This window comes from Herpailurus yagouaroundi, unplaced genomic scaffold (genome assembly GCF_014898765.1).
Source record: "Herpailurus yagouaroundi ecotype Mexico unplaced genomic scaffold, PumYag 190, whole genome shotgun sequence".
NCBI classification, from domain to species: Eukaryota; Metazoa; Chordata; class Mammalia; order Carnivora; family Felidae; genus Herpailurus; species Herpailurus yagouaroundi.
In genome coordinates, this window is record NW_024412421.1 from 30,688,910 (window position 1) to 30,702,290 (window position 13,381).

At 49.9% G+C, this 13,381-nt stretch overlaps 1 protein-coding gene across 1 annotated transcript in view; it reads right to left on the reverse strand.

The window, feature by feature from the left end:
• CDYL2 (chromodomain Y like 2) overlaps positions 1-11,488 on the reverse strand; it is a gene marked incomplete at its 5' end in the record, with an annotated part of 55,525 nt that extends 44,037 nt beyond the window's left edge. The window contains one exon of the mRNA XM_040443413.1: positions 10,885-11,488. Coding sequence (XP_040299347.1) covers positions 10,885-11,488 — 604 coding nt within the window. The remainder of the gene's footprint in view (positions 1-10,884) is intronic.
• Positions 11,489-13,381: the final 1,893 nt, after the last annotated feature.

Here is a 13,381-nt window from a genome sequence, read left to right on the forward strand (position 1 = left end):
TCTCTCTGACCCTCTCCCGTTCATGCTCTGTCTCTCTCTGTCCCAAAGATAAATAAACGTTGAAAAAAAAAAAAACTTAAAAAAAAAAATAATAAACTCCAGGAACGCAGCACAAGTTCACTCTCCACCAGGGTGGAGAAGTAGGAGGGAATCAAGCAAGAAAGAGGCCAAAGGTGGGAAAAGACAAAAAAAGAAAATAAAACCCCACCATATCTCTATATTATAGAAGAAAACACACACCTAGAGACAGGAGCCTCCTACCCAGTACCAGTGTCACCAAGATGGCGGGAGAAGACTCAAGACTCTTTGACTTCCATCAGGGATGGAAGTGACGAAGCTGGTCATCCTCCTGCCCAGAAGTGGAGCCTCCTGAACTCGCCTTATTGGTTTACACACAGAACGAAGATGAATATCCTAGCATCCATGAAAAAGCTGCAGGGCATCTGGCGGTAGGGCCAAAAGCATGCCCCAGAAGCACCACCATCTACCAAAGGGGAAGAAGAGAGGTCGGCATTCACTGAGCATTGACCAGGAGCCAGACCCTGCCATTTCATCCTCTGTGGTACGTACTGTGATTCCCAGAGCACAGAGGTGAAAATCAAGGCTCCCAAGCTGGCAAGATTCGCCTAGAGTCACCGGCTCCCCAAGAGGCAGACTTTGTACTTGACTAACAGATCCTCTGTCTCCAAAGCCCATCCTCACCCTTCCCGTGTCTTCCTGGCCATGCTGCCTCCAGAGTTTGCAGCAAGTTTAAAGGAGAAATCTAACGCTTTCTGCAACTGGGATTTCTACTCAGAAGCCCACTGCGTTTTCTCTTCCACGGCAAAGGTCAATACAAAACACAGAAAATGCAACCCAGATGAAATGCACTCTACTGAAATGGATCCCCAGACCCCGGGGGGGGGGGGGGGGCGGGGTGGAGGGTTGGGGGAAAAGCCCAGGCATTTAATTAAGAGCCTGTGAGACAGCGTGACTGTTAAGGGAGAAGGAGCGTAGCAAGTAGGGCGCTCACAGCAGATGGTGAAAACAACTGTCAGACAGATAAGGAAAGAGAGACATCTTTCGTGGCTACAGACCCTGACAAAACATGAGCTCTCTGTGACACGTCCCCAGAAGCAGGGAGCCCAGTGTGAGCACACAGGACAGCCCGAGGTGGGCGGGAGACGCTGACATGAGTGAATGGGCTGAGGGGTGTGGACCTGGGCCAGGACCCACACCTCACAGCAGTGAGGGACTCTTGCTTTCTCTCTTCGGTCCATTCATGCATCCACTCCCTCGTTCGGCAGATATTTCTTAAGCACCTACTAGGTGCCCAGCATTGTGAGGTGCCAGAGACACAACTGTGAGCAAGACAGAGGGCAGCCCTGCCCTCGTGGAGCTCAGGATCTCCTGGAGTGAGGGGGGCGGAGATTATCCACCTAATCAGGCCGGGATCATGACACAGAGGTAAGGGCTGTCACTGAAGAGACACTGTTCTGCGTGCACTAACTGAAAGCTGTCTACACTGGGAGTCCGGGAGGGTTTACTTGGGGAATCGCCTCTTGGGTGAGGCCCGAAGGAGGAGGAGAGGTCGACCACCCACACAAGGGCTGGCAGGACGGGAACATGGATGTGGAGCACAGGGAGACAGGCGTGAATACGGTGCAAGGCAGGCCGGACCGGGCAGGCTTTGAGCCACAGCGTGGGCTGTGGGAAGGACTTCCTCAGCCCCTTCCCGAAAGAGCCCAAAACACCTCCCTCCTGCAGGCCCCGCCTGTCTGGGTCTTTAGCCAACCCCGACTGCGCAGAGAATTCCCTGGAGCTTCAGCCTCCTCTGCGGGCTGGTCCAGAAGTAGCTGGACTGCTACCTTCCTTGCGATGTGGCTCCCGGCACCCACATGTGGATCCCTGGCTCTATGTCCCTGTGCCTACTGTCATCACCCCCACCATCCCTGCCTTTTTTTCTGGCTCATTCTATCAGACTCCGCTTGTGCGTCACCTCCTCCAAGAAGCCCTGTCTCCTAACTCCACTCCCAACTTGGCTTAGGCATCCCTGCCCACAGCTGCCTCAATATCACCGGCATATCTCTTCGTGGTATAAGGCACTGAAATTACCTGTCTAAACGCTTTTTGGTACATGGTAGTCACCCAATGAGCGCTGGTTGAGTTAACATATATAAGAAAGGATTAATGGGGTGCCTGGGTGGCTCAGTCGATTAAGCATCTAACTCTTGATTTTGGCTCGGGTCATGATCCCACGGTTCATGGGCTCGAGTCCCACATCAGTCAGCACGGAGCCTGCTTGGGATCCTCTCTCTCTGCCTCTCCCCACTCGTGCACACTCTCTCAGGTATGTGCACCTGTCTTTCTCTTAAAATTTTTTTAATGTTTATTTATTTTTGAGAGACAGAGAGAGAGAGGGAGAGGGAGAGAGATGGTGTGGGGGAGGGGCAGAGGGAGAGAGGTACATACAGAATCCGAAGCAGGTTCCAGGCTCGGAGCTGTCAGCACAGAGCCTGATGCGGGGCTCGAACCTACGAACAGTGAGATCATGACCTGAGCCAAAGTCGACGCTTAACCTCTCAGATGACCCTCCTGCTCGCTCTCTTAAAATAAATAAATAAAACTTTAGGGAAAAAAATACTCACAAGATATAAACTATTCTAAAACGCAAGTGGGAAAATACAGTGAGAAAACTGGGGAAGCATTGAAATACCAACAGCTAATATTTACCAAATGTCTACCCCATGGCAGGTCATATTCTAAGGGTGTGCTATGAGTAATGAATTCACCGATGTTGTACCCCAGTCCCACGAGGTAGGATTATATCTGTATGAATGAAGTTTATGAATGAAGAACATGACCCAGAGAGGCTGAGCCATTGGCCAGGGGCGACGTGGACCAACACCCTTGTCCACCCACCACACAGAGTGTCAGCGGCAAGACCTCGCTTGGCCATCCCCAGGGAAAGAACATGAGAAGACGCTCACCCTCGTTTGTTAACTGAAATCACAACAACAGAGTTTGGAAAAACATGACAAACACTGGCTATAGCCAGGGGTATCGCTGGAGGCCACTTAAACGTCCACCAGGGAGAGGACAGCTTATGTGGACACTTAGAAAACTCCGGGCACCTAAAGGGGGAAGCAGCTCTCCAAATGCCTGACACAGATGGATTTTGGATTTTTAAGTTAAAACAAGATGTTCTCCCCATTTCCAGTCTCTGCTTGGATGTCACCTTCTCCGTGAGGCCTGGGATTCGTGCGTGTGTGTGTGTGTGTGTGTGTGTGTGTTCGTGTCTTTTCATCTGAGGTCCAGAGGGAAACCACTCACTCCTAGTCATTCTACCTCCCTGGAACACCAGGCCAACATCTTTGGAACCACTAAAGATGTCTCAAAGGAAGGCCCCAGGGGTGCTGGCCAGAATCATGCCCTAGGACACAGGGAAACATTTGCTGGTTTGAACTTCAATCACTACAGTGCCTTTTTTTCCCTTCTTAACACTGATCACAGGGGCGCCTGGGTGGCTCAGTCAGTTAAGCGTCTAACTTCAACCCAAGTCATGATCTCATGGCTTGTGAGTTCAAGCCCCGCATCCAATCTGTGCTGACAGCTCAGAGCCTGGAGCCTGCTTCAGATTCTGTCTCTCTCTCTCTCTCTCTCTCTCTCTCTTTCTCTCTCTCTCCCCACCCCCCCCCCCACTCACATTCTGTGTCTCCTTCAAAACTAATCATTAAAAAAATTTAAAAAACAACAACAACGACAAAAACTGATCACAGACCACTGAGAGCTTCAGTATCAGTGAATCCCGGCACCACACCCCAACTCCTCCCCTTGGTCCTCTATGTCTCAACCTCTTTGAGCCTCAGTTTCCCCACCCAGAGGCAAGGCCAATCATAGCAAACCTTGCTGTGTTGCTGTGTTATTAAGTTGCTAACTCAGAGAAACGCAGCGGGGGTTAAATGCTATCCAGTGTGCTGAACACAAAAAAGGTGCTCAGCACCACCACTATCATAATCATTAAAGACGGCTGACCTTTTGTATAAGAGGTGGGGGTGTGGGGTGAGCCAGGGGCCCGGGGGTCCACCCTGACGGGGAGGAGTAGCTTTGCACCAAAGGTGGCAAGGCAACTTTCATTACTGTTTTGAGGCCCTCTGCAGACAACACACACCCTTACTGCTTGCACGCAGTGGGGGAGGAGGGGGGCACTTCCACTCCTCACCCCACGTGCTTGGGCTCACCATGATGAATGGCAACTTGGAAATGGTTCCCGAGACTTGTTTTCAAGTAGCTGAGAGAGGAAAACAATATCTGAGCTGACAAGGAAAGTGATGAGTCGATTCCGGATCTTGACATCAGCCTCAATGGACGCCAAAAAGCAAATCCAGGAGCGGGGAGCAAACCACAATGTTGATCTCCCCCTCGGATTTGCCACGGGTCAGGTGATAGTCAGATTTTCCACCACCATCTGGCAGTCTGCACTCCAAGGCAGTGGCCAAGCTGGAAGGTCTTCATGTTAGCACCGAAGAGACTTTTAAAAGTTCATCCATCAGCACAGAGTCACTTACGTGCTACACTTTGAAAGACAAACCAGATACACCCCCTAGGCTGTTGCTGTCATTACTGGTTTGGAAGAGGACCCACTTTTGAGGAACAAAAAGGTTGGTCCAAGTCTGCTGGCCTGGGAGCGTGTGTGTTTGAAGTGTGTTAAACAGCTGGGCCCCGGGGAAACACACACCTGCGTCAACGACACCGCTGATGTGATTCACTCCACGGCAGGGAGCCGCTGACCCTGACACTCGCAGCCAGCTGACCCTCGGCCGCTTCCAGAGACAAGCTGGGAACCTCAAGAAGCAGTAGTGATTCAAAGGTCACGAACTGGGGTCAAGTTCAGGGCACAACGTGAGAAGCTTGTGGAGGTCACAATTTTGAGGAAGTATCTGGGTCTTTTAGCGCTATACCCTTAGGTAGAACTCACCTATAATGTTCCTTGCTCTTCCCTCCTTGTCTGGTTTGGAAATCCAGGTTACACTGGCCTCGTCGAAGGAGCTGGAGTGTATCTCCTTTGTTTCTGTTCCGCGCAATCGTTTGGGGAAGAGAGGGACTATCTCTTCTAGAATATCTGGTAGGCTTGCCCGTGAAACCATCTGGGCCTTGTGTGCCTTCTTCCTGTTTTCTATGAGCTGGGTGATGATGGAGTTAATAATTTCTTTAATAGTTAGCGATCTGTGCAGGTTTTCTGGTCGTCCCTAAGTCCATTCCATTAAGCTGTATTTTTTTTTTTTTTTTTTAGGAGACTGACCATTTTATCCAGGGTTCCAAACTGAATGGCAGGCACAGTGTTAGTCCCACTCTCTGAGGCTTGGAAGGATTGATTATATCCTTCCCGTAATAAGCAACAAGGGCAAATCCATGAAGCGGCCCCCGCCCCCCAAATTGGGGCATGTGTTTGCCAGGGATCAGGGTTTAGGGACTGCCTTATCCTGCCGGCAAGCTAGCAGGGCAGGGATGCAGAGGCCGGCTCTGGAGTCGAACTGCCTGGATTCCTCTCCTAGTCCCAAACCTGGGCACATGTATCCGTAGTCTCCTCCTCTGTAAAATGGGTAGAATAACAAGAGTGACCCCTAAAGACCCTATGAGGATCACACAAAATACTTTGTAAACCCCAAGGCCGCATCGTAAGGGAGTCCCCATAGCCTTAAAACATTCAACTGAATAACCTTTCACTTCACAAACTTTCAACTTAACAATTCTCGAGAATGCCAACTCCAGGTCCAGAGCAAAAGTACTTCCACTCCTTCCAGAACCACCAACTGGCACTTACAACCACCGTCTGTCATTCTCATCTCAACCCTCTTGGCGCTTACTAGTCTAGAGCCATGGTTCTGCAGGTGGGATCCCTGGACCAGCAGTGGCATTCGGGAACTTTCTAGAAATGCAGACTCTCGGGCTGGACTCCATATGTACTGAATCAGACACTCTGGAGGTTGGCATAACAATCTTGTGGGTCTTTTTTTTAATTTTTTTTATGTTTATTTATTTTTGAGAGAGACAGAGCGTGAGCAGGGTTGGGCAGGGGCAGGGGAGCAGGGGTGGGGAGAGAGAGGGAGACACAGAATCCAAAGTAGGCTCCAGGCTCCAGCTGTCAGCACAGAACCCCCATGGGGCTCGAACCCATGAGCAGCGAGATCATGACCTGAGCTGAAGCTGGACACTGAACTGACTGAGCCACCCAGGCGCCCCCACACTCTTGTGTTTAACACACTTCTCAGGGGATTCTGATGCCGGCTCCATGAATGAGAACCCTAAGTTTTTAAAAGCCACAGGGAACTACCCAGGCTCTTGCTGGGTTCTGAGGGGCTTTTAAAGGATGGCTATTCCCCTGTGATCAATAGAGGAAAAGGATAATCATGTTGGAAGGGGAGTAGGAAAGAGATACACAAACGTTACAGGAGTGAAAGCTGAGATCATTTTAAAAGGTCAATGGAGAGAAAACGACAAATGTTGCCCGTTTGTGTGGGACGGCTCACTCAACGATCAGAACAATTCTGATCAAGCCATGTCTGAGATGCAGTGCCCAAGCGACAGACAACAGACATCAGGACATGAGGAGAAGGATTCTCAAAATTCAAAGAAATGCGAATGCATCAACAGTAGAAGTGCACTGGCTTCACGGACACTTGGAAAACGCTGGGCGTCTGTGGGCAGCGCTAGGGCTCTGAGCAGAACGCTGGCTCCTGGTTAGGGGGTTGCCACAGGATAGAGGCTCATCTGAGTCAGTAAAGCACTGATGCTTTGATCTGTTCAGACTAGAGCGTGCTCACCAGTTCTCCTGGACCAGACCACAGGAGAAGCTAACTAAGTCAACAGCTTTTCCGTACAGATAAAACCGGTGCATTTTAGAAAAAAAAAAAAATTTTTTTTTTTTTTTTAAGTGAGAAGGAGAGGGAGAAGGAGAGAGAGATGCTCGGGACTAAAGTGCATCCGCAGCAAGAAGTTATGTCATGTTTTAAACTGTTGAAGGACCAGTTCACATTCCCACTTAACAAGCTTAAAATCCGAGGCGTAACTTGGGCTCTACCAGCAAATGGATCCAGGAACCGTTCGTTGGCGACAACGAAATGCCTCCCCTGGAACTACTGTATAGTTGAAATTCAGCATTGAACATGCATAACCCACACCCTGCCCCTGAGATCTGGATTCATTCGATTTGGGGTGGAGCCCACTTTTTAACAAGCTCCCCAAGGGCTACCGAGGCAGATGGTTCTGGACCACAGAGCCATTTGTCATTACCAGAGGAGTGAGAATCAAAGCAGTACTGAGTGGCCGCATACAAACACTGCTGGGGAAAATGCAGTCTGAAACCAAAACACCCCCCCGCCAGAGCCCCAATTTAGCATTTGTTCCCACAGCACAGATCAGGGAAGTCAGCAGTAAATGAGTAACGTGTTATATAAGTTGCTTTTCTGTATGCAGAACCTTAATTCACCAACGAGAAGTTGAAATCATAAAAAAAGTAAGCCCGCCCCCAAAACAAATGCCGGGAAAGCGAAGCCAGGATCTCCCCATCGCCTTCTGCCAGGCAAAGATGAGCCCTCCATGGGGCTACAAACCCCCCGGGCTCACCTTGTGCCACAAGGAGCTGGATCCTTTGGTGGAGGTAGGGAGAGGGCTGACGCTCAGGATTCCACATGGGCAGGGACACTGCCTTCATCGAGACTTTTCTCTGGTCGAAAACCTAAGTGGAGCCATGTTTTGCTTGACTACACCTCTGGCCCCTTGCTGACAAGTTCTGGAAGCACAAAGCCCCTCTGTCTTGAGTCTTATCTAAGAGCCCCAAACTGCTTTCTCTCTTTGGCAAGGATTCCCAGTCTTTTCCTTTCCCCAATTTCCCCAAGACCTACACAGTAAGCTAGTTCTAACTAGAATGTTAAAGGCTGACCGTGTTTGGAGAACTTATCAGCCCAATGACCACAGAAAATGTGAAAGTGGGCATGGCAAAGATATATCATGTGTATAAAATACATGTTACTGGGCACCTGGGTGGCTCAGTCAGTTGAGCATCCGACTTCAGCTCAGGTCATGATCTTACAGTTTGTGGGTTTGAGCCCCGCATCAGGCTCTGTGCTGACAGCTTGCTCAGAGCCTGCAGCCTGCTTCAGATTCTGTGTTTCCTTTTCTCTCTGCCCCTCCCCCGCTCATACTCGGTCTCTCTCTCAAAAATAAATAAATGTTAAAAAAAACAATTTTTTTTAAAATAAAATACACATTACCTCTTCCAATGAGCCAGCCTCAGGAACCTTCTCAACACTGACATGGAACCATTCACTCTCAACTTAACTAGAGAGCAAACTAAGTTTCAGATACTTTTTTTTTTTAAGTTTAGTTATTTATTTTGAGAGAGCAAGGGATAGCAGGGGAGGGGCAGACAGGGAGAGAGAGGCTCCATGCTGTCAGCACAGAGGACTCGAACTCACGAACCATGAGATCTTGACCTGAACCAATGTCAACAGTCAGACACTTAACCAACTGAGCCACCCAGGTGTCCCTAAACTGCAGGTTTTGGAGGCAGAAGTCCCTATCGTTTTATTGTGCTACTCCAAATGCCTAGCATGGTGGCTAACTCTTAGGAAGTGCTAAAAAAAGACAAGACAAGACAAGACAAGACAAGAAAAAACAAGAAAAAACAAGAAAAGAAAAAACACTGAATTGACTTAAACTGACACCTGATGTGAACCTTAATGGCCACCCCCATTTTACAGAGCACATTTCAAAATGCCTTAGAGTCACGTGGGGCTGCTTATTTAAAAACCCATCTTCTGGGCTAACCACCCCACCCTTGGTAAATCAGACTCCATGGGACCTTCATTTTTAACAAGGGGCCGGGTAATCTACACACATAACATTTGAGAGCCACAGCCCTAACCTTGCAGGGGAATCTCAAGGACACCAACACTAGGCAATGTGATCAAGAGAAAGAGCCCTTTGAGAACACCCAAAACAGAACACAACAGAGGCAGGTAGCCTCCTCCTCTCCACCCAGGCACGGGCCCAGGTGGAGAACATTCAACGTCAGGAAAAAAAAAAAATGAGGCCAGTAAGAGACCAGAGATGAGAAAGGTCTAGAGAAGCATCGTAGAGCCGAGGCCGGGATCTAACAAGGCCACCTTGCATCCCAGCAGGCTCATCCTTGGCCTTTCCCCCTGCTGGGGGGGTGGGGGGGTACCACGTCCCACCGGCAGATCGTAAACCAGAGGGCACCGACCAGGCCCATAGATGGAGGGCAACTTCGGAAAGTCGTGTGGAAGGAGAGGCCTACCTCCATCTGCCCTTCTCTCCGCGTCCGGCTTCCCCGCTTCCCCCTGCAGTCTGGCGGCTACAGTCCACGAGCCTTCCTCCCCCGTGCTGTTCCTCCCACTCCCAAGGCGGCCACATTGGAAGCAGGACAAGGGAACGTGCCGGCCGGCCGGGGACCCAGGAGTCACCCCCGGGTCCCCTGCACCCACACCCAAGGAGCCTCAGACTACCGGCCCGCCAGCCACCCTCCCCGAGCCGGGGAATCCCTCTCCCGCCGGCAGCTGTCGCGGAACGTCAGACACGGATGTTTATGCCAGGCCTCATTTACACAAGCCCACTCCTCCCCGAGAGATGAATTTTTAAAACAAACAGCTTTTACATATGTTAGCAGGCAGAGTCATGTCAGCATCAGGGATCCCCAGACGGAAACATGAGTCAATCTGGGGCAGACACTGCTAAATAAATCCTGTTTGGGTGAAATCCCTCTCTCTGGAGAAAGGCCTCGGATTCCCCAGCAAGATTCCCTCAAGACGCGGGGCTCTCTCTGCAGCGGGGCGTGCCCTGAGCACTCTGAACTCTGAAATCACCGTCGCGCTGCCGGGCATCGGCTCCATCACCCCCTCCTGGGAGCGCTGCCAGCCCATCCCACCTGCATCCTTTACCTTACTCCCACACACACTCTAGCTCCACCCAGGGCATCAGATGTCCCTGCTCTGTCGGGAACGGGTCGTCCACGCTTATGCCAAGGCTTAGGGTTCTGGCAGCTCAAGAGGGAAATGTCACCACCAAGGGACACGGATACCCGAGAAACGAGGGGGTGCACGAAACAGGTACAGATGGCCTGGCGGCCGCAGGCCACTAAGGCCCAGTCAAGGAGTAACTTCACCATTAAGGAAACGTCAGGCTTGGGAGCGTTAATGACCTTTTGCCTCCTCTTATCTTAACTCTGCCTGTGGGGACTCGGTAAGAGAGAGGAATTCTGTGCCTTTGCTGTGCTGCTTCCAGGGTGGAGTAAGAAGGTGCAAACCCAGAGAATTAGCATAGGACGGGGTCAGGGCGCTCTCAGACCCACCCTGGACATGGGGCCGGAGCACCCACGCTAGTGATAGAGGAGGGGCAGAGGCTCCAGCTGAAGAACTGGCATGGAGAAGTTCAAGTCCAAACTGGGTCTGAGAAGAGGGGCAGACCCCGCCTTTCTGGGCTACACGGCTTTGGGGGGTGGGGGCTCAATGAGCTCGAAAGCAAAGCCTCTAGGAGGCGCGTTCTACCCCGGAGAGGCACTGGCCAGCCCTCCGGGGACACGAGTCTCAGGTCCCGGTGGGTGAGGACTTTGAGCTGCCCTCCAGAACAGGGGCTCTCGAGGGGTTACCATGGCCTTGGGTGTGTTCGAGTAGTAAGGGAGCGTCTGTGGCTTGGCCTTCACACACGCACAGGTGTCTGCAACCAGTGTGGGCCTATGACCAAGTCCACACGACTCTCGGTGAGCGAGCCGGAAGGGGAATGACCGCCTAGCTAAGAGTCGGGGTCTCAAGCACTCCCCCAGGCTGCATGCAAAGTGCCCGGCCCCCACAGCCAGAAGCGAACACAAGACAAAGACAAGCCACGTACCAAGCCCGTTCTCTGCCGGTGCCGCGTGGTTCACACCACACTCGGCCAGGTCTTGCTCTCCGACGTCGTTCAAATCCAAGCCAGGCTGATGGGAGCCGTTTCCAAAGTGCCTCTCGTCCTTCTCGGAACCGGCGTCCCCATTCTCCATCCCATTCTGAGCCTTTTTCAGCGGCATTATTTGCAAACCACTGGGGGTAGTCCTGTAAGACACCGTCTTGGCGGCCCTGTCACCTCCTGCGGGGGGCTTGGCCGAATACCCTTTCTTCGGCTTGGACAGGGCGGGGTTGATCCGCTTCCGTTTATGGGAAGTCCCTTTGCTCTTCCCGGACTCTGAAGGTCTGTGGGAGAGTTTCTCGACCGACGGGCCTCGGCCGTCACGCAGGAGCTTGGAGGCGCTGGCCTGCTTCCCTGACTTGATCCTTTTGTCCTTGGACACGTGCAGCCCGTTGAATTCGTCGATAAACTCCTCACAGTGCAACAGATGGTGCTCTGGCTCCCACGTGTCCTCCGTGCTGCCGTAGCCTTTCCACCGGATGAGATACTCCCATTTTCCCTTCTTGTTCTTCCTCTTGTCTACGATCCTTTCGACCTGAGGTACGAGATAAGAGAGTCAGGGAAGAGAGAGAAAAAAAGGGCGGAGGAAAGAAGTCAGGCCCAGGCAACAACCGCACAAAGCCCTGAGGACAGAGACACACGGGCCAGGGGACAGGCCGTTCAACCTCGGAAGCTGACACTTCCAGGAGCGTTCAAGAAGGCTGGTTTATTTTAGGACACCACTGAATGGAACCAAAGGCACTCGGCTGTTTCCCATGACAACTGTGTGAGGCCATGCCTGGCTGGTGGCACCTGCCTGTCCTTCCAAGGCTTACTCTTGCCTGAAATCACAGCACGAGCTTTCACTAAAGATCTTTATTCTTTTCACTGCACTGAAGTAAAATCAGACGTTTGGAGACCAGTGCGGTGTGACTTTTTCACCCTTACTTATAGCGAGCAACATTTATTGAGCGTTCACACGGTAGGCACTATGCTAATGTATCCTTATTTATAATAATAGGAATGATTAGTCACACTCATTGGCGTGACTAAATGCGGGGCTTGGACGCTCCCATGTCATTTTCCCCTCAACAACAACCCAGTGCAGTCAGTACGGATTCGTTCTTGTCCCCACTTTATACTTAAGGAAACAAGGCTTCAGGGAGATTAAGTCACTTAACCAAGTTCCAAGCTGGTAAGGGCAGAGCTGGGATTTGAACCACTCTTACCCCAGACTTATTTTCTTAATCACAGGCCAAACCAGCTCTCTCCACTACAAAAATCTTCCATACTGATCAAAAATGACTTGCATCAACAAAACTCAACCCCCCCTCCCCACAACATGGAGGGTACAGCTGGTAGGCCAGGTGATAGGTAACACTAGCTGAGAGCCTATTATATGCCTTGCATAACCCCATGGGTGTAACTGCTGTTTCCTGTTTGATAGATGAAGTGATTGAGTATTTACCAATTTACCAATTTACAGATTGGTAAACTGTCTACCAGGCAGGGCTAAGCGGTGGCAGAGGTGAGGTCTGAACCTCTATCCATCTGGCTCTAAAACTCTGTGCTAACAGTCCACACACCTTCAAAGTTATGAAAATCCCTGCCTTCAAGTAATCTCCCGGAAGAACACGGTTAGGAAAAGGCCAGTCTTGATGCTAATAACTGGTCAATCCAGGGGAAGAGCATGTGAGGGTCCTTTACTACCCTGTCAACCTGACCCTAGATGTAAAATTCTTTAAACTAAAAAAAAAAAAAACAAAACAAAACAAAAAAAAACAACCGACAGAAAATATCCAATGCTCTACCCTAAAAAAGCTAAGTTTCAGTGAAAAAATAAAACAACCACATTCAAAAAAATGAAACTACATCCAAAATCATGGGATTTTGACCCCATGAAATTAATAAGTGAGGAATATGTCCTTGAAACTCATGAAAAGAAAAACAAAGCGAGAAGGGAGAAATCAATACACGTATAGTCGATCATATTTCAAGATGGCTATCAAATACATGGGGGGTTCGCTATATGACTGTTTCTGTTTACGTGTTTGAATTTTTCTGTTTAAAATTTTACATAATAAAAAGAAAAAATAACTTTGAAAAGACTGTCTCCCAATGGTTTATGTACAACAGAGGCTATGCAAAATAATTAAGCGACGTTCATTGCTTTGCACTTAATAAATATGCAAATAGCTAGGCCATGCTGCCTCTTCATAATACTGTTTCTTTAGAGACAATTTAAATGGTTTCCTTAATTGATTTATCTACGATCAAATTGGCCTATTTCTATTAAAACTCCTTTCCTTACAAAATGCTCTGTGAACATCTGTTTTAGATTCATTACATAATTTTTAGATGTATCACACAAACTCTGTAACAGTTTAAAAAAGTAAAACCATGCCAAACTAATCCAACTCCCAATCTTTGGATCGAGGAACGGGACTAGTTGAGTATTTATTTG